The 22,050-nt window shown below is 37.5% G+C and overlaps 2 protein-coding genes across 3 annotated transcripts in view; one reads left to right on the top strand and one right to left on the bottom strand.

Moving 5' to 3' along the window:
* MRPL45 (mitochondrial ribosomal protein L45) overlaps positions 1-10,439 on the top strand; it is a 26,809-nt gene extending 16,370 nt beyond the window's left edge. For both annotated transcript variants that reach the window (XM_087918417.1, XM_026710824.2), the window contains exons 3-8: positions 3,746-3,863; positions 6,440-6,538; positions 7,175-7,223; positions 8,367-8,516; positions 8,600-8,773; positions 9,681-10,439. In XM_087918417.1, coding sequence (XP_087774543.1) covers positions 3,746-3,863; positions 6,440-6,538; positions 7,175-7,223; positions 8,367-8,516; positions 8,600-8,773; positions 9,681-9,725 — 635 coding nt within the window. In that variant the 3' untranslated portion in view covers positions 9,726-10,439. The remainder of the gene's footprint in view (positions 1-3,745; positions 3,864-6,439; positions 6,539-7,174; positions 7,224-8,366; positions 8,517-8,599; positions 8,774-9,680) is intronic.
* The window catches only part of GPR179 (G protein-coupled receptor 179), a 52,466-nt gene continuing 40,154 nt past the window's right edge, over positions 9,739-22,050 (bottom strand). The window contains exon 11 of the mRNA XM_087917207.1: positions 9,739-22,050. Within this exon, the coding sequence (XP_087773333.1) occupies positions 17,623-22,050 (4,428 nt within the window). The 3' untranslated portion in view covers positions 9,739-17,622.

The following is a 22,050-nucleotide window of genomic DNA, read 5'->3' as shown; positions in this document are numbered from 1 at the left end:
TCTCAAAAGTACTTTTTCTTCAAAAGGCAACCAGACTATTTTTTCCTTGACAACAAAGAAGAAAATGTTTCACTTCTCATCCAAGAATCTTCATTGGTTCTGATAGCAGGAGAATGGAAGTATAGGTACAGACAGCTAAGACAGGATGGTGGCGGAATGAAAGGATGATGATAGGATGATGGGGAGAGATGTATTTCTTTGCTGTCTTCTGGTTATTAGCACTCTGTGAGCTGTTGAGACTAGCACCCCTGTACTGCTGGGACTACTTGGTCATCTTGGGATTATGATGGCAATCAGCACTGTTGGGATGGTCATTGCTAAATGATGTGGTTACATGACATTTTGCTAAGATTGCATCATTTAGTGACAGTAATTCCAATCTCAAATGCTGCCATAACCGAATAACTACCTATACATATTAATTGGATGAGAGAGAGGGTGGAACCACGTAGCACTTTACAAAGGAGAAACGTATGGAGTGATCTTTGCTCCCTAACCAGCACTGACTGAAACCAGTCACTGAGAAGGGAAGAGGTTCACTGTAAAATGGTGCCACCATCCCTAGACCAGAAAGGTAGCTCACAAGGATACTATGGTCACCAATATCAAAAACCACTGAGAGATCAAGGAGCACAAGAACAGATGCATCATTGTCATCCTGGTCCCATCATAGGTCATCTGGAAGCATGATTAAGGCTCTTGCCATACTAAATCATGGCTCAAAATCTGACTAAAATGAGTCTTCATAATCCATTTCCTCTAGAGCAGCTGTCGGGCCACGAGAAAATTTTGGTGGTCTGCAGAGAAATGTCACCTCCAGAGCACACCCCCAAAGCAATTAATCCAGGCTGCACAGAAACACAAGGCTGCACCGCCCACATGGCCCCCGGAAAGCCTCCCCGCCCACTCACTCCTTACTCAGCAAACTTGCCTGCTAAGTTGCTATTCCCCCCCCGCCCCCCGATCATCAGCTGTTCTGCTGTGCAGGGAGATTTAGATTAGCTAGAAAGCAGGAAATTGTTGCATTTCTTGCTTTCTGTCTAATCGTTAGAACCTTCCTTAGGACTGAAGGTTCTATTATTCAGGGCAGACTCACGACAAGCAAATTTTATGTGACAGACTCAGGTAGCCAATGGCAGATATATCACTCAATGATTCTGTAAGCAACTCAATTTGCCTGCCTGCTTTGCCTGATTTTGGGTAAAAGTTGCTTTCTTTTAATAAAAAGTTCAATATTTACATACATGGTGTGTTGTGAGTTAATTTTGTGACTTTGCTTGCTAGCAAATTTTATGTGACAGACTAAGCTAGCTGATGGCAGATAGATAGATCTCTGAATGAATCTGTGGTTCTGTGAGCAACTCAATCTGCCTGTTTGCTTTGCCTGATTTTGGGTAAAAGTTGCTCTTTTTTATAAAAAAAAAATCAGTATTTATAATATTTACATACAAGCCATGCCCAACCAGTCATATGAGCACCAAGCCACACCCACAAATTAGGCCACGTCCACAGAACCAGTTAGTGGTCCCTGGGATTTAAAATTATGAGTTTGGTAGTCCCTGTGGTCCAAAACGTTGGCAACCCCTGCTCTAGAGTACTCATTAACTGTGGACTAGCCACTATCTCTGACCAACCAAAACCTGAAGAATATGGGTCCCTGCAATATTAATGAGCCTAATGTCTTACTAACTTTCAGAAGGGCCCATAAAGTTTTTGCTAATTTTACTGGTTGCATTTTGTACTTAATTGTTGTTGTTTTTTCAGCTTTTAAAATCTTCTTTTCAGATTTGTTTTTTATTGAAAACCACCAAGAGGCTTTAATGGATGGTGGAAAAATTAAAACAAATCAATAGATAGTCTTACTTTTTGGGACCATTTTTCTGCCATTCTGCACAAATACATTTATTCAGGACCTGTATTACCAATGGTGCCTGGTAATATTTTTTGCAAGATTCTTTTTGTATTTTTATCAAGTCACCCATTAATATTTCTGTAGTCACTGTAGTATAGTAGCTAAGATATTTGGCTTACATGATTCAGGCTTAAGCCATGGAATTTTGGTTATGAAAATTTGTGTTAACTTACCATGTTTCCACAAACACGACCTACTCTGAAAGTAAGTCCTAGTTTGATTTTTATATGTGCACCCAATATAAGTCCTATCCCTGAAATAAGCCCTAATTAAGGCCCCGCCCTCTCCAGGGTACATGGGGACAGATTAAACTAGGGTGGGGATGGGGGTGGTGGAGCTGCCTTACTACTTACTTTCCAACAGTTGCAGCTAGGCCTTAATTAGGGCTTATTTCTTCTGCAGCCAGCAAGGCTTTCCTGATGGCCTTTTCTAAAGGCCTCTGTAGCTGCTAACAGAGCTAGGGATTAATCTGGAGCTCTGTTATAGGCTGCAGAGGCCGTCAGGAGAGCCTTGCTGGCTGAAGAAGTTCCTGAAGGCCTCTGACAGTGAAAATGAGGATGGGGGTGACACAAGGGAGGTGAGTCAGTGGAGGACATACCCTTCCCCCCCCCAAAAAATAAATAAAATAAAACCTGGTGCCTTTTTTGGTGGCAAAAAAAAAAGACAGGGTCTTGTTTTCAGGGAACCACAGTAGAAAACTAGTCATATTTTTTCATCCTATCCTTCGCTTATAATGTTATTATTTGAGGAATAAAATGGAAATACTCCATATGACTTAACATGCTTTCCTTGAGAAAAAACAAACTTAAATTTAACAAGTAACAAAACTATTCATGTTTTTACACTATATTTCTCAGATAGAATTTTAATTTGCAGAATGTAATAAAGTTGTTGCTGTATTTGCCTTTTTTTCAGGTAGGTGATTATGTGTTGCAATAATCCTCACTTAACCATAGTAATTGGAACCAGAATTTTCATCATTAAATAATGTAGTTATAAAACATGACATCACAGGACCATCAGTCTCTGTTGCCATTGTTAAGTGAGGATTGCAGGTTATTAAGCAAGGATCTTACGTGACTGTGGCTTGCCAGCTTCCAATAAGCAAAGTCGGTGTGGAAGTTGCAAATGCTTGGCAAGCCAGTGGGCATATGTATGGCATGAAGTATGCCTGGGGGGGTGGGGGAATGCTTCAGTGTGAAAGTGGCCAGGTGGGATAGAGAGTGCTGTGGCACAAGTGCTGTGGACAGGAGGAAGAAAGGATACTGCGACACAAAGGCATGCATGCATTACAAGTGGGAGATGCTGCAGATGCGCACATATTATGGAGTGTGAGATTCCTGAGTTTTCACATTCTATACTGGGCTTCTTGGGAGGAAAAGCAGTGGGTGTAACTTGCAACCTTTCCTGCCAGTTTGAATTTGCTTGTGGTAAATTGTCACTGAATGTTGCAAATGTGATTATGAGATGCTGTAACATCATGACTGCAAACTGGGTACCAAGCGCCTAGAATTTCAAGGACAGGTGGTAGTTGGAGGTAGTTACTGGTAGTTGCTCATCACCATTGCAACAATCATCACTGAACAAGTTGTTAACTATTTTATCAGTACTGACTGATAAAATAACATACTGTCCACATGAAGTTTTCCACAATAGCAATAGGTAATTGAAGCTGTAAATCATGGTCATTCAGCAATACACATTTTTTTTTATAACAGTAGCAATAATATTTTAACCTCAATTTTTTTTAAACTTTAATGCTTCACATTTGATTGGGAAGCATGTTTTAAAAATAATTTTTTGTTATGTTTTCTTCTTGTTTTGGCAATCCAGGGGGGATCTTTGACCCTTACATTCCTGCAGAAGGAGATGCCCGTATGTCAATGTTGTCAAAGGAAGGGCTGTTACAAAGGACAGAAAAATTGAAGCAGACTGCAAAATCTTACACGGCGTATGTACTTTCTGTTTGTGGCATCCAGTCAGTCTATTGCATCTGTTCATCTAGTGCTAATGTATAATTTCCTTTTAGAAGCTGCAGTTTGTGCCATGGTCTTGATCTTCTAAGCATTTCTGTAGGTCTTAAAGGTTGATTTATTTCCTGTTGCATTTCCTAAAAACCCAGGCAGTAAATATTAACTTACAAGAGTACATTGTACATACTGTAGTCCTTTTTGGAATATGGTAATTTGAAAAAGCAGTTGAAAACTGAATATTACCCTATGTATAAAAACTTATTTACAGAAAATGAGTTTTAATGTTTCTGTCTACATGCTAGTATTCCCCAAGCAAGGGAATTATTTTATTTGATAAGTCATGTAAAAGATGAATTTCCCTCATTTGGAGTTCCAAATAGTGTTAATGTGCTTCAGAGTGTGTTATTTGACTTTTGGGAGTAAACAGTCAAACTATATACTGCAAGCTACTCCCACTGCAATTTGGCAGATCGAATCCCATCAGGCTCAAGGTTGACTCAGCCTTCCATCCTTCCGAGGTGGGTAAAATGAGGACCCAAAATTGTTGGAGGCAATAGGCTGACTCTGTAAACCGCTTTGAGAGGGCTGAAAAGCACTATAAAGTGGTATATAACTCTAAGTGCTATTGCTATTGCTATGTACTTAGTATGACTTTAGAAGGAGGGAAAAGAGGACCTTTTCTAATGTGTGCATTGTTGAATCAAATAAAAAATCTTTTTAACATGTCCCCAATAATATCAAGTGCTGTTGGTTCCTTGTAAAAGCCCCATGTTTTCACATCTTTCTTGTATCTCGATTGTATTTGCAAATGAAAATTCAGATGAAAAACTCATTTAAAAATATATACTGTAATTACTAAGTTATAAAATGGAAGAGGAACAAGTCAAAGAAACAATTATTGTATAGGCAAGAAACATTGGTTATACTATAGAATTAGATAAATGGCAAAAATTTTGGGATAGGAATTACAAACTGACAATGGCTACTGCATATAAGGAACATCTTTATAAAACGTTTTATAGGTGGCATTTTATAGGTAGCAAAAATGTTCAGCAAAATGTCTGCCAAATGTTGGAAGTGTAATCGGACCCCAGGTACTTATTATCATATGTGGTGGACTTGTATGAAACCAAGAAAAGATTGGACGAAAATACATGATTGGAAAAGATGATCAAGCAACAAATAGATTTGAAACCAGAAATATTTCTGTTGGGTATAATGCTGAAGGGATATACCTAGTTTTGCATGTATTGACAGCAGTGTGTATTGTGTTTGCACAATATTGGAAAAATGAAAACACTCCATCAGATGAGGATGCAATTTAGAAAATATTGGACTGTGCAGAGATGGACAGAAAATAAAGAAAAAAGGAGATACAGAATATTACTCAACATGGGATAGATTTTATGAGTGGTTAGAGATAAGTAGAAATTAGGTAAAGATTATTGCTTTGTATGCACTAATCATAAAGATGGTTTATAATTATAAGTATGCTTTATAACCCACACTATTACAAATAAACTAACAAAGATAAATTTAATTAAAATTATTCTATTGCACCACTGCTATTGTTATTAGTATATATGTTACTATTTCTTTTTTTCCTTGTTTTTTTCTCTGAATGATATGCCCTGGCAATATTGTATTCAAAATGTTTATGAATAAAAATATATATTAAAAATATATTTTTAATATGCCAATGGTAATTTGGCTGCAAATTTATGAAAAAGGGGTCTGGAAATAAGTCCCATCTTTTCGTAGTGTTAGTTTTATTGTTGATATTTTCCCAGCATTTGGTATATTTTTTAATATGACATTATTGGGTTCAAACATGATTGATTAGTTCTCTATGAAGTGACGTAATCACTCAGAACTTTTGAAGCTGATGAGTTTTAACCTTTGGCTGTGAGTATACTCCCAAACATTCCTTCATGAATTCATGGTTCCCTTTCAGGCTTTGCTTTAAACAAAACAGTTTCATATTTAATATTTTTTTCCTGAGATTGTGCAAATTTTTCATTTGCTGTTCAACCCATTTCCAAATAAAGATATGACTTGGGTTACTATGGAAATTTAGAATGGAATTGTTCCATTTCTGCTATATCCTTACAAGGTAGACACACTTGAGATTAATTGGCCTTTAGTTTGCTGCATTAATCTTCAGTCAGGATGAATGCAGCATACTGAAGTATAAAAAGATGTGAACTAGCCAACAGTATTTTAGCCTAGATAAGTATGTGGTCCTATAATGAAAGATACTGTTGTCTTTTATAAATAGTGGGTTTGATTGATGACTTCAGAACTTGGTGTTTGGGCTTTTTTCTCAGAATCCCCCATCAAGATATAGACTAGGTATGATTTGTTGGTCATTACTCTCCCATAGTTTGATCAGAGTAAAAATTATAATCAATATCAATATGTCTTTAGCTATGCAGAAACAGCATTTTCCTGTTTTGTGATTATGTAAGTCCTGTGTCTGATGAGCTTCATCTTAAGGATTCTTTTTTCTTGAACTGTGGTTGTTTACTCTCTTCTTGTCCTTTTTTCTTGACAGAATCCGAAAAATAAGGGAGAGTGATCCTGACTTCCGCGTCAAAACCTTTGGAGAAAAAGCCCAAGAAATCTTTATTGAGGCACACAATAATCTGGCCAAGTAAGACTTCTTGGGATGTGTTTCAATTGTAGGCACCAGTCTTCCCTCTCTTCCCACAAATTGTGCATTAGTTTGATAGCAGTTAACATCTTTTAGTTCATTTATCTTACCTAGAGAAACTTCAAAAATTATCTTGGATTTTTTTAAAATGGAAAACGAAGTAGCCTGTTGCTTTGTGATGGATACATTATAGAAACTGGTTCAAATACCTGGAAGTAATATCACCAATTGATAGCTGTTAAAATCTGTATTCAAATAAAGAGTGGGTGTAGGGGAGGAACTGGTTCATTCATCAGACATTCCAAGTGTCTTCATGCATTCTGACACCCTTTTATTAGCTGTGTTGATATTATCTATTGTATGTTTCTATACAGTACTTTTGTCTTGATTCACAGAGGGTTTTTTTTCTTTCCAGTCTTGCATAGTACATTGTAACTTGAACTTTGTTAGCAGTGGTTTTTCTTCAGGATTATTCCTGAATAATAATAGGATTATTCTCTGTATATATTAGAAGTTGTCAAGAATTCTGCGTGCGTATGTATGTCCACGCTTATGTGTTTCAAACTCAATAGTATTTTCATTAAATTGATATTTAGAAGCAACTTGGTAATGTATTATTTTTCTAAATTTCTACAGTTTTAATGAGGAGAAACTTCACACTCTAGTGACTGAACACTGTTACCCGGTAAGAATCTGATGAGATCAGCAAGTATTTGCTTAAAAGATTTTAAAGAAAATCTGTCATGGCACTTTCCTGTAACAGATACTTGCACTATTATCCTATGGTATTCCTGCATTGTCAGTCTGCCACACTGGGCAGAGTTAATCATCATTGGTGGGCTCTTTCGTTTTAAGCCCCAAAGGTGCTTTGTTAGTTTGACATCCTTGTATGCACTTAAAATTGAAGTATGGAGCAAACATACTTTTTATTTTTAAAAAAATCAAAGAGAGAATAGGAAGTAATACACAGTGTTTGCTAGCACCTACATGGATTCTAAAAGTCATTACAGGAGGGAGGAGGGTTGGAGAAAATTGCCTATGATTTATAACAGCCTGATCCCAGAAGGTTGCTTCTCTTTTTTGTTTCATTTCTAATGTGTGCAGTTATCATGGTGTAGACTTCATCTTTGGAATCATTATATTGGGTTTCACTGATGATGCTCTATGGAAAAAGTTCTGAATGCAAATAAACTAGTCTATTTTGTCTAAGCCAGAGGTCCCCAACCTTTGCCGCTGGGCAGCCCAGCCGGGTAGGGGGGGGAGCAGCATGTGAGTGGTGGCCCAACGCGTATGCACAGGTAGCTCGACTATTAAGTCAAGCTGCGTATGCGAGTTGAGCGGCACATGCAAGTTGAGCTGCACGCACATGCATGTTGTTGGCCTGCTGCTCATGTGATCCAGTGCGAATAGACCACAGCCCAGTAGCAGGCTGGCCTGGGGGTTTGGGGACCCCTGATCTAAACGGTACTATGAGTTTCAGTTGCCCACAGCATGACTTTGCATTTTATGCCCATTTCCTTTTTCTCAGTCTGGTCTTGCTTATTTGCCTCTTTTTTTCTTCAATTGTTTTTGTGCCTTTTTCTACTTTCTTTCAGGACTGGAAAATATTTTATACCAAATCAGTAAATCCCGGTTTCTGAGTTGTTAATGATAGGGATTTGGGTGTTGATTTTTTTTTTTAATTTGTTTTGGTCACTTCCATTTTTATCCTCGAATTTTTTTCTAAATAATTTCTTGTAGCTATTCATAAGTATTTTAATCCTCGTGCAGTAGTATGCTTAACCTTCATTTGAACATGCTGAAATTTTAGACATGTTGAATTTGCTAGGAAATGGTACAAGGAAATGAATACAAGACCATTCGGTGGAGTTTTCTAGAGTCATTGGAGCCCCCTAGAGTGGTCCATGTGCGATGCCCAACTCTGCTGAACGAGGATCTTCTGTATGGGCAAGTGACAGTTCGAATTCACATTCGGCAGGTATGTGATTCCAACCATTGTTACCCTGGAGGCATCAGAATTAATGGCTCAGGGTTGGATTATTGTTTTTTTTTTCCTGGCAGATTTTAGCTATCTATGATCAGTTTGGGAGGCTGATGTATGGAAGCGAACAGATACCAAAGGATGTACTAGAATATGTTGTGTTTGAGAGACATCTGCTACACAGAACTGGCCAGTGGAGGTTACATGACAAGATTGTTCCATCATGGGCTCCTCCAAAAGATCCCCTAATCAAGGTATATGTTTAGGTTATGATGTGACATTTATTTGTAGAGGTGTCTTAATTTTTTTTGATGCATAAACCTTAAAAGCCAGAGAATGTTACCGTTTTGGCTACTTTATCTTATAAAGGATAAAGTAGCTTGATTCATATATCCTACTAAATCATAATGTGATTTATTTGATTTTGAAATAACGTGTTGTGTGAAATGAGCCACTGTCAATTAATTATCCGTGGTTTATTGAATAAACAACAAGTGTAAAAATGGTTCAGTTTAAAGTAAGTATGCTTTTAGCTGATGGTAATATTCTCAACACCTACGTGCATTATTACAAGCCCATTACAGGACTTCTGCCAATTTCATGCTTTCTGGGGGCATTGAATTATAGATCCTTGCATTCTTATTTAGCATAACCAGTGGACACTGGCAGGAGTATGAGGAGTTGTAATTTAAAACTTTGTAGGAAACTACTATAGTGAGTCAGGGATGTGTGCTTGAGTTCACACTGTGCAATTGTTTCTCTATTCATATAATCCTTAGTCAAGTCATAATCTTAAAACCTTGGTTTCCTGTTTAAATAATGTCAAAAGTAATTAATAAAATCTTGACTAAAGAAGCACAGTCATTGAGAATGAACTATTTTAAAAATGATAGGCTCAGCTGGGATTGCACGTCATCATTCCAATTCCAAAGCAAGCAAATTGCATTATATCTATCCAACCAATGTGTTCCAACTTTCACAGTTTTTTCCATAGTTTTGAGGCCTAGTGCTTCTATATTTTCTTAAATTAGCTTTTTAAAATAAACAGATACTTATGCAATGAGAAGTCAGTGCACTTCCTTCATATTTCGCACTTCATAGATTTTGACAATTGGGGCATTGATTTTCTGTTTTCTTTTTCCACAACCTTACACTTTCTAGACTGTTATGATCCCAGGACCAACCCTGACACCTTCGGAAGCATAAGGAAGAATCATCAAGAGGTGCCAGATCCACTGATTTAATGCAACAAATAATAAGACCCAAAAAATGAAACAGGAAGAAGAATTGGATATGGTTCTTACATGTTATGCCTCTCGTTAAATTATGAGGTATATATCAAGCTGTATAATCCCTATATTATTCCATTTTTCAGTCTTCCTTGCTAGAATAATTGATGTACATACTTTGCAATATTGGTTGTATATTGTTACTTTTTGATCAATAAAGTAATAGATTTCAAGATATAAAACCTAATCAACTTTGATTTTACAATCAACTGAAATACCAACAGGGTCAGGAGCTTTCTCTGATTTCATAGATGTAATGGTAGTGACAGTTTCTTGAATTAAAAAGATATGGTCCTGATGTAACTGGTAATCTCATGTTTTATTTTTTTAATAATCTATATCTTTTGTAGATGATTTAGAAACTATGATTTAGAATAAAGTTTTCAAATATTTTTAATAGGTTTGAAGATCCTGTATAAATTATGGGAGGGCAAAGTATTAATTCTTTTTTGGAAATAACATTTATTAAATTTGTGTTTAGCAGGTATCAAAATTCTGTATCACTCAGCAGATGGAGGGGAGACGGACAATTCAATTCTTAAAAAGAGAAAATAAAAAAGAAATAAAACTTAAGCTAATAGTTGCTTCTTTTTATAAGGAAGATGTGCAATAAATTAACCTGGGGAGAATATTTTGGCAGTGTCTTGTCTTTAGTTTGAAACCAAAGATTGGCATAACAGATGTTATTACTAAGAAAAGAACCCACCATCTCCAATTACAGTTGCATAATAAAATCTTTATAATAGTGTATTGTACAGTTTCCTATAGGTAATTACTTATTGGATATTAACATCATTCTTATCCAAATTAGGGAGGGGGGGAATGTGCTATGATGCTTTTTACTAGAATCTAATGGGAATCTGCAGAGCTGATAACCTATATGAAAATAAAAGTGAGATCCTTGCAACTTGTTATTTCCTTCCCATTTATAATTGAAACTTGGGGACAGCAAATGAAAGGAAGGAACTACAGGTAGCCCTTGTTTAATTGTTTATTTATAATAGTTGCAGGATACCAGAGTCTTGTGATCTTCGCAGCTGGCTTCTGACAAGTAAAGTCAAGGGGTGGGGGGGGAATCAAATTCGCTTAAGTCAGATTCACTTAGCTGTAGAGGTTCACTTAATAACCATGGCAAAAAGAAAGATTGTAAGATTGGGTGCACCTCACTTAAAATTTCCTTATTTAGCAACAGAAATTCTGGTCCAGGTGTGCTTGTAAATGTAACTTAATTTTATTTGTTTATTTAATATATGGCATTGGTACATTAACCAGGAAACTGCAATGCTAATGCAGAGTAGTAGTTTGGCTACCTGTTTACCAGCTGTTAGGTACATGTGTGGCTTTCCAAGATCTGCTAGCTTTGCATCAGAAAGCTTTTCCTGCAGTGTCATCCAAAGCCTTCTCCCTCCATTGAAGCTGCCTCTCAAATGGGCATTTCATCTGGGAAAGTTCAGTGTCAGCAGGATTCTAACTGCCACATGAAGCCCCGGCTCCCACCTTCCCACCGAAATGGCACCTATTTATCTACTTGCACAGGACATGCTTTCAACCTGCTAGGTGGGCAGAAAGTGAAGTAAGTGATGGGAGTTCACCCTGCCACATAGTGTTAGGGCTCAAACCACTGCAGCAGAAACTAACTCCAGCATCATTAAACTACTAAGCCATTACACCACCTATATCTTGATCATAACATGTGAATGAAATTGCTTGCAAGCTTATAAATATTTCAACTGACATATTCATAAGGAAGCTAATTCATGGTAGATTTGCACTTATTCCTGTCTCTGTATGAAAAATGTTCTTAATCATAGGCTATGATCACTTTGGAAAGCCTCTGCCTGCAGAGTGGGTAGATTTATATACAGTACATTAAGGTATAAACTTGATTGAATTCATAGTAGGCAGCATATAGTGTAAACTATTCAGATACAAAAGAGGAAAGAATCCGATAAGAGCATGATTTGTGATTGTTCAAGCCCACACTGAAGCCATTTCATGATCGTGCCTACAACATGCTTTCCAAATGAGTGTATCAGATATGTTCAAAATATAATCCGAGGCCTACAGTTGTTTTCCCAGAAAAAAAACAGAACCCAGCAATATCAAAGTCAGCATTATAAAAATTTCCCCAACCTTATTAAAAGTCAAACGAAACTTACTTTCTCTTTATATATATATATATATATAGATATTTATTACTGTATTTACATGGTTACAGAGGGAGATAACTGTTTGATATTTAATACAGTACAGGGACAAAGTGTCCTAACATTTGACACACTACATTACAGTACTATATTAGTAGCACTCAGACAACTCAGAGGAAGTGAGGGTTCAAAAGGGAAATTTGGAATCTTAGGTTATTATAAAGCAGTCAAAGCCATGTGTTGCCTGTTTGTGGAGGAAGGTCTCTGAGCAATGAAGCTACAGCTCAAAAACAGTTTCCACAAATCCTTTAACTCCGTGACGGTTCTTAATAATGGATTTGGGTCTGTAACGTTGATAAGGCTGGTCTTCATAGCTTCCTAATCTTTCCATTATGAATGTTATCTGTTGTTACTTTGGGTTCACATCTTCTAATCAAGAGGAACTTAGAAGCTAATTCAGAAAATCAAGCACACCAATTCAAGTACACTGCTAACTCATGTATCTGCAATCTTAACGGTTGAGGGATAGCCCTTTCTGGGCCTGAACTATAAACATTTTACCACATAAATATAATCAAAATAAAAGAGATATATTTACATTGCTTTATAGCTTAGCCTTACGAACATCTGTATAATCTTAGTATGCATAATCTTAATATGCCATTGCATGTATTAAAAGGAATACAGGACATTTTTGAAAAACAAATGGGTTTCCCTAGCCTTGTTTATTTTGGCATTTGCTGAAAGCTACTTGATGATTGTTTCAATTCACTACCATTTATACTATTCCTCCCCAACCCCTCCGGGAAGAGTTATTATTCCTCTATTTTTTTATATTATAATGAAGAACTATGTTTTCAAATATTTTGTAATGTATATTTCCTGCCCTTTCTGTTATTATTGTTGCTTTAGTTTCTGCTTTCCAAAAATACCAGGTTTCTGAATGCTGTTTGCAACAATGCTAAATAAAATATTGTGTAATGTATATTTTCTGCCCTTGGGGAAAGAGGGAAATTGTGTTTGTTTTTTCAAAAATACCAATTTCCAATATTGTTTGCAACAATGCCAAAGAAACATTCTCAAGAATGTATGTGGTTGAAAAACATAGGTATCAATCAAAGATGTTGGTTGGATGACATCATTAAAAAGCTTTATAGAAAAAGAATGTTTAGGCAGGAGATATCAACATAAACAAAACTTACAGAAGGTGGAAATATCAGTCTCTTTAACTAAATTACTCCCACGAGATCACGGGACAAAAGCAGTATGCATAGGATTTATACACAAGATTAGGCTATAATACATTTAGGGTTACTGTAATCTATACACTGGATTAATGAATAAATCATAGTTTATTTTAGAATAGGAAACCACAATTTGAAACTATTTCTGATATGCCTATTCCAGGGAGTCCTTGATTTATGACCACAACAAGTACTGGAAAATTTGTCATTAATGTGATTAAGTGAGGTACCACATGACCAAACCGAATTTTCCAACCTTTTTTTTCTCTATTGTTAAGCATCACATGACTGTGACTTCTGACTTTCCCTGCCAACTTCCCTTGCTTGTCAGAAGCCAGTTAGGAAGATCACATATGGCAATCACACAACTATGGGACACTGGCTGGCTGTTGTAAATTTGCAATATTTGCCAACTTCCCTACTGACTGCCCGAATAACAATCACCTGGCCATGGGGATGCTGAAGCAATGGCAAGTGCAAGGACCAGTCATAAGTTATTTTTTTCCGTGTTGTGACTTTGAATGGTTGCTCAACAAATGATAGATGGAGGAGTGCCAGTACAAATGTATCTTACTAATTTATTTCTGATTTGTTTCATGCCATGTCCAAGTATCTGATAAAATCCACAGAGACATAGGGCAAGGACAGTTTTGGTTTTTTTTTAAAATGAAACAAACCAATATCTCCTCCACTGTACCTCATTCCTTAGATTTTTAGTTTCTGGCTTTTTCAATAAGATATAAACTGAATTTATATATGAATATAATTGGGAAAGGGACAAATTGGCAAACCCAAAGAAGAATGAGATAATCTAGGGATGGTTTATTTCAGAAAAGAGGACGGGGGCAGGGAATGTTTTCAACTCATTCAATAAATTACATTAAAATCAATTCTCAAATATTAATCATACCAATAATAATTATTAAAAGCAGTATAACACTTCCTGTAGTTAAAAAAGCCTGTCTAGTATAGAAGTTATAGAATTTTTAGAATAATTATTAAAACACATTTCTCTTTATAGCTGGAAAAACTGATGGTAAAGATGGTTCATGAAACAATTTAATGCAACAAGGCAGGTAGAACCCAAAACATTTGCATGTGTTATGTGGCTCTTATTAAAATCTGTATAAGGTTTCATTAAGAAACCAAACTTAGCCAAAAGTCAGGATGGTGTTATGCAGATGGACTAGGCTTTCTCTCAATGGTTCTGTTAAAAATTAAGGAATATATACAGAGTTATGATTTGTTTAACCACAAACTGTTACATAAACAGCAATAAATTGGGTTGCTGATCACATTAAACCAGAAGCTAAGACTTTCAAATCACAATGGCTGGATTTGCAGGAAGCAAATGACATTTTCCTATGCAAATGTGATAGAATCCTGCCACAGAAAAAAAAACACCAGCTCATTATAATCCTTATAAAAAGAAAACAATTATTATTATTCATCATTTGTTGCACATCTGTAATATGCAGCTGTAGTGAAGCACCGGGTGAGTTCTAAGTAGAGAGTATCAATTAAGGCATAACAGCCTCCCGTAGTTGGTGACATAGCACTTAATTATGCTGTGGTCAGTCCTTGGCTTCTTAATTTGGGTTTGAAAGATACTTGTTTGAGTTCCTGAAAGTTGTAGTTTGTTTAACTACTACACCAGTGTTTTTCAACGTTAGCAACTTTAAAATGTATGAACTTCAACTACCAGAATTCCATAAGCAGCACATCTTAAAAGTTTCCAAGGTTAAAAAAACATTGCTATATAGATCAATGTTTCTCAACCTCAGCAACTTGAAGTCCACTGTAATGGATATGAGAATTGTTGAGGTAATTCCCCGTTAGGAGAATGAGCGCATACAGGGAGACGTATTTGTGAGTAGTATTTGAATAATACACACACAGCACACAGATACACTGTACAGTAAACGTTGGTTTTTTACTTTCAATGAAGGTTAAAGCAAAGTTCAAAATAAGCAGTCCAAAGTCATTCACAGGTAAAATCAATCAGTTTTCATCCAGGGATAATCCAATAGCGAAGTCCGGTAAACAGTTCAGTATCAGACTTACATCAAATCCAGGAATAGCAGTCAATTAGGAAAAACGGCGATACTCTCCAACAGAAGGAAAACAGAGACTCACTCTCTCTTCTGAGACTAAGATAAGACAACCCAGGTTTCTGGCTCCATCTTATGGCCGTTTGAGAAAACACACCCAATTACACTTTTATGATTCTATTGAAGAAACAGTATTAAAATGTTTATTCTGGTTTACATATTGTCCAACCCAAATATCTACTAGGTGACTTACATTCCTAACAAGAATAATCTTGAGACACAGGAAGAAGAGTTGGAGTCTAGATAACGATCTGATAAAATTTGAGTCTAAATCAGAAATGTAGTTATAAAAGATTTTGGTTTCCTTATCTGGACTACTTTGCAGGGCTGACAAACCTCTTAAATTGCTGATAATGTGAAGCATATGTATAGACCAGGGGTGTCAAATTCGCGGCCTGTGGGCTGGATACGTCATGTTCTGGCCCCAGTTTAGCGAAGGGGGGAAAGTCCCAATATGTCACGTGATGCCACAGTGATGATGCGAGTTTGACACCCCTGGTATAGACATATACATATACTTGAATCAATGACCTAATTTCAGATTAGGGTAGCTTCCTAAGCAATATCCAGCATGAACTGAATTAGCATTATAAAATATACTCCTGGATATTTTTTCAGTCTTCAGAATTTCATAGCAGGCATGCCAACCTGGAAAGCATTTTCTCCAGAAGTAAAAATAATAACAGCCACTATTTAAGCCTGACATCTACTGTCTACCATGCAAGGTTTTTGACAACATTATGAAAGTAGTTTCTCAGAATAGAGGTTTTTGGAGGGGTTTTCAATTTTGAAGTCTAGCCCTAGGGCTCCTTCCTGATCTCCAATGCAAATACTATACAAATGAAACTCTGCTTGGGCTATCAGCTAAGGGCCATAGCGAGCTTGAATTCAGACTTCAGCCAACAACGAAACCTCTGCAGGCCTTCCTTTGTGCCTCCAGGCTGCTTGAGTTTTCTTTAATTTCCTGTGTAAATAAACTGGAAGCTTATATGCTTCAAAGTACCAGCCTCTTTCTTTTTTAAAAAAGGAAGTTTACAAGAAAGCTGAAGTTTTATAAAAGCAATTTACAAGAATGTCCTTCAAGCCCATATAACATCCATACTTTTAGAAAATAATTTGATTGGTTGCAATGCAGTAGGCATACTCATTTAGCAATGGCAAATAAACTGGAGAGCAACGCTAGTACTGTTATCACTAGTTTGCCCCCTCCCTAGCCCTTTTCCCATTTTGTTATTGTAACTTCCTGCTATAGCAGCTACTTTATGAACCAGCAACTATATCCTGGATTGTATAGATAACATGATGTCAATATTCCAGTGTGCCCATTAACACAATAAGGTTGATTTTACATAAAATGGAAAACCTGTGGTACACGGATCATGTTACATTTATTCTAAATTAGTTACTTTACTGTAGCTTCCTTGACCGATTTAAGGCGCTGGTTTTAGCTTTTACAGCTTTAACATCTTAAACAAAGAATAGACTGAATAGGGCTGAGAGATCTGCAGTGGAACCTCTGTTCTCTGTCGTAAAGGTGAACAAGTTTAAGCCTTACCTAACTGCAGTCAGCTTTTTTCAATGATAGGTCCATGCCTTTGGAACTTACTTCCTAGGCAGTTTCCAGGTATGACATCATCACTGTTTAAAAACTCCCTCAGTGTAATTGTATTTCCATATTTTATTAAACTTGTAAAACCACCCTGTAAAGACAGCATACCTTAGAGGGGTTAGTGAAAAGTCTTTTACCAATAGGTAATATTTTGTAAAACAAAACAAAAAACAACTCTCCTTGATTATGCTTATTCCCATTATCCATTGATGTATGCCATAACTACTGCTATATGCAAATGTCCTTGTCAAATAATCCCCAATTCAACCTTGTTTAAAGCCTGTTTTCAGTGGATGCTTTTCACTGTGAATAGAATTGTAACTCAGATGGTATGATTTACAAATATTTCATGTAGATGGTTTGCAGTGGCTGAAAGAATACACAAAGGGATCTGTGTATTATATGTCTGTATACAAAAACAAAATGCAAGTTCACAGGTAATTTTCACTATTCTGCAACTAAAGGCAGAATTGTACAACTTGGGGATGGGGTGGGGGTGTAACAGTAGTCATTTTGTCTGACCACAGCTTCATTATTCAAATTTACAATATTATTTTCCTCAACAATATATAATGAGCATTATTACCACAACTAGTAGATGTCTTTTGTTTATTTTTTAATCTAAAAGGTAGATATATTTTAAACCATTTTTCATCCAAGAAAAATGCATCAAAGCATCAAACAGATTCTTAGTTTTGCACATTCAATTGTAATCCCAAGGACAGATATTTGATGTGATTTTGCTAGGATCTTCTGCTTCCTGAGCCTCTGGTTTCTGCTCTGTTTTGCTTTGGGCTACTACAGCAGGCAGGGTCCTGACTTCTGTCTCTCCTAAGCAGGCTCCTGAGCTTTTTTCATTTTTTGCAGAGTCTGTTCTGGTCAGTGTAGAATTTTTCTCTGCTTCCAAAGAGAAGGTGTTGTCTATGAAAATGTCTTCTCCGCTTTCTGATGAAAGGATCTTATTTGTACCTTCTGACTGTGCCCTTCGAACATTGTGGTCCAAAGGCATGTGCCCAGTCAAACACTGCTGCACGCTCTGGATTATTTCGCCAGTATTTGCTGGTATCTCTGTTTCTGCTTCCCATTGACAAATCTCTCTCTTACTGAATGTCCCTGGCTGTTTGACTTCTTGAAGGGAGGTCTCCATATTTTCTGTCTTTGAAGAAATGCTGGTTACCATGATATCTGCAGCATTTAAATCAGACTGTAGAGAATTGTTACTTTCCTCCAGAGCTTCTGCTGTTTCAACAGAGCTTCTTGAATCAGTTTTCACATTCTCTTTAGAAGCCTTCCTTGAGGCCCCCTTCTCCACTGGAACTTCAATAATTTCCCAGGGACATACTTCAGCTTTCAAAGTAGCTCCAGTTTCCTGCATTTCCCCAAATTCTGTTTTTAGGCTTTTGGTATTGTCAGGTTTGATGGACAGGTCTAAACTTTTACTGCTGGGTGTTAATGAGAGTATGTCAATATTTTTCTGGGAAGAAATTAAAGCTTGCTGGCTATGTGACTTGAATACTTTAGCTGACATATTTACCCAGACTTTGTTTAAGCTTGGGCTTGTCACCATTTTGCATTTTGAAACTCCACTGATATCCTGTCTTACTATTGTATTACTATTAGATGTAGGTGCTGTTTCCAGGAGGTGTACCTCAGTCTTGCCACTAGATTCCTCTTCCTCAACTTCCCAAGGACATATTTCTGCTCTTTCAGCATTCTCTGATTTCGTTGAACCATCTTTGGGCAATGTTGGGCTTTGGTTGCTTATTTGTGCCACGCTTTCCCAAGGACAAATAGATTCTTGTGGGCTGCTTACTTCCTCTTGTCTCTTTTTCTGCCTTATTAAAGGTTTTGTATCTGCTTTATCATTGGAAATCTGGACTGACTCCTTTTTAAAGGTACTTTCATCTGGTGGTCCTTCAATCTTAGCATCTGTCTGAAGCTCCTGGAAATCCCACGGACAAATCTCTGCCTTTACGCTCTCAACACTTCCAGTACTTTTAGAACTAGCTTGCAATGGATGTGGGCATTGGCTGTTCTTTGTAGTTCGTTCATCAGTGATCATACTTCCTGAGGGAAAAATAGATCCTTCATTACTTCTCGATGTCTTTACCTTTTTTAATGCTACTTCTCTCCAAGTTTTATTGGAGCTTGGACTTTTAAGTGCATTGCCTTCCTTCTCTTTGCAAAGCACAGCTGAGACTTGCTTTTTTGTTTTTAATGAGTGGATGGCTTCAGTCCATGGAGATATTTTCACCTCTTCTGAGGTTTCCCATGGACAAACATCTATCCTTAGACTTTTAATACTATCAGCTTTTTTCAAACCGCTACTGTATGGAGCCAAACTTGGGTCGCTAGATCTTAGCGAAAGTTGCTGAATTTCCCTGCTGTCCCATGGACAGACATCTTCTTGTAAATTGCTCAGATTTGCAGTTGCTTTGGACAAACTCACTGGAGAAGTACTTTTGCAGCCCTCACCTGCTTTGGAAGCATTCTCTTTGGTCACTTCCCAAGGACAGACATCTACCTTTAAGTTTTCTGTGTTATTAAAGTTCTTTGAAGGGATTTTGGAAGGTATGCTGCGATCAACACTGTCCCATGGGCAGACAGTTTCCTGAAGACTGCTTACCTTTTCTAAGATTTTATGAGAACTTGTTTCTTTCTGAAAAGTAATCTTAGGACTATCCACACTTGCCCAAGGACATACTTCTGCCAGTAGGTTCTCTGCACTGCCAGATCTGGGGGAGCTTAGGCCTTTAACATTTGACTCAGATGACAATTCATCAGTATTCAGGATTTCACAAAGATTACTTGTCTCTTGTGAGCCACGTGCCTTTTCGGGAGACTTAGATCCAATGGCTACTGTCTTTTTGGTTGCTCTTTCTGTATCCTGATTGGAAGGACCCAACATCTCCCAGGAGGAGATTTCTGCTTTGTTAGCAGTTTCAATGCCTTCAGCTTCCCAAGGGCAAACTGTTGTCTTTTGGTTTTCCAGGCTTTCTGAATTCTCTGAGATGAGTTTAGCAAGATTGATGGTCTTGGATGTATACTTGATCAATACATCTTCATTAACTGTGCTCTCCCCTGGACAAATAGATTCCTTATTCTGATTGTTCCCTTTCCCAAATTCTTCTTCTCTAGTTCCTTTTTTCTCATCAATGAAAACAGCAGTTACATTCCCTTTAAGTTCTCTTTCTGATGTTGAGGGATCATTATTTTCCCAGGGACTTACTTCTATTTTGAGTTTTGGTTCACTGATTTCCCAGGGACAAATTTCAGCCTTCTTATCTGTTTTTGAAACCAATGGCAAGAGATCAGAAGTTTTATTCTCTTTGTTTTGATCTTCTGGTCTCTCTCTGGGATACATAGATCCCCATTGGCTCTTGGTTTTTTCCAATCTGATAGCAGAGATCTCTTTAGCATCTTTGAAAGTTGTTGCTGGTAAATTGCTCACTCTATCTTCAGTATCTTGATTCATCTCCCAAGGGCATAACTCAAGATTTCTGTTTAAATTATTTTTCTGTGAGCTAGGAGGAGCTTCTTCTTCCTCATCCCAAGGGCAGATAGTTGCTTGTTTGCTGATTGGCTTTGCCCTGCTATATCCAGGACTCCTAGAGGATACTTCTTGTCTTGACAATCCTTCAGTAGGGATTAAAGCTGTTTCTGCCAACTTGGGCTTTCCACTGATGTCTTTCTCATTTTTGGCTTCACTGCTCTCACTGTTCTTTCTGGAACTTATGCTTCCCTTTAACTTTGAACGGTTGAATGCTTTAATGGCCATACCTACGCTTTTTATGGAGCTTTGGGGAACAAGGGTTTGTGATTGTTTCTCAGGAGAGTTGTTTTGATTATCTGAATCACTCACCTCTAGATTTTTCTTGCTTGGAATGGGCATTTCCATAACCTCCCAAGGGCAAACGTCTGCAGCAATGGAGGCTGGCCTCATTAATTTCACTGGAGAAGAAGATGGTACATTATCTTCTCCGTGCATAGCCTTTTCCATTTCAGGTTTTAATGGAGAACCTTCTTCTGTTTCTCTTAGATATGTGTTGACTAGCATTGGAATATTTGGGGATTCTTTTTTAGGAGACTGAGCAGGATGTTGTTTTTGATCATAAGTATCCCAATGAACCACACATCTTCTTTCAAGGTTGTGAACCAAACTTTGCTGCCTGATGGGTGGTTCAGGTGGTATCTTCTTAATGGTGTGAGGTCTTCTCTCAGGAAAATCAGAAATGTTGATACTGATGCTCCTGATGGGAGTGGGTGTCACATCCTTCTTGTCTCTGCTCTCTAATGGTATTGATGGGTCTGTCTCAGCTTCCCATGGACATATAGTATTTTTGCCTCCAGGAAAATGTATCTCAATTTCTTTTGCTGTGTTCTCTCTCTGCAGCTGTTTCACCTGGATTTCTGAGACTACATTGCTAAATTCTGTCATGGTATCTTCGACTGCTGCACTTGTGTCTTTCTCTTGAGCAGGTTTATGGGTATTTTCTAAATTAGCTGTTCTAGTTAACAGTGAGGCATTTTCTTTTTCACTGCTGGCAACACTAAGAGATTTCTGCAGGGTGTAATACTTGGGATGCAGAGATTTTTTATCTGCCAACAAATTGTGATCACTGGCTGATTTGTATACCAGAATGGCTGAATCAACAGAGTCACTGTCAGATTTCTCTGGGGCTTTCTTCGCTAACTTTTTCCTCATAAGAGAGTCCAACAAAGGAGCTTCTTTGCAACTGTCATATCTGGTTAGTACACTGTTTGCCTTAACATCCCTCTGGTGGTCATAGGTACTATGGGATTTCTTCAGTGAAATCCCACCTTGTGCTTGGAAGGCCACCTTGTGTTTGGGAGATAAGTCCTCCTTCAATTTCATGCTCAGATTTCTGGAGTCCGAGCACCTTCGCTTGTAGGAGCCAGAATGACTTGGTCTTCTTCCACTGATAGACCCATCTTTTTCCTTCTTGCTGCACTGGCGGGACATAGATTCAGGTAACTCGGTGATACGTCTCATCAAAGTGTGGCCTAAGCCCCTCTTTGAACTTCTCTTCTTCTGAAGGTGAGGGTTGTTGGCCGTCATCTTCTTGGTCTTGTGAAATTCTAGCTGTTTATAAACCTTTTTCAATTCATC

This window comes from Pseudonaja textilis, chromosome Z (assembly GCF_049901715.1).
Source record: "Pseudonaja textilis isolate UNSWEBS1 chromosome Z, rPseTex1.2, whole genome shotgun sequence".
Lineage (NCBI taxonomy): Eukaryota > Metazoa > Chordata > Lepidosauria > Squamata > Elapidae > Pseudonaja > Pseudonaja textilis.
This window is presented reverse-complemented; position numbering and strand designations above follow the sequence as displayed.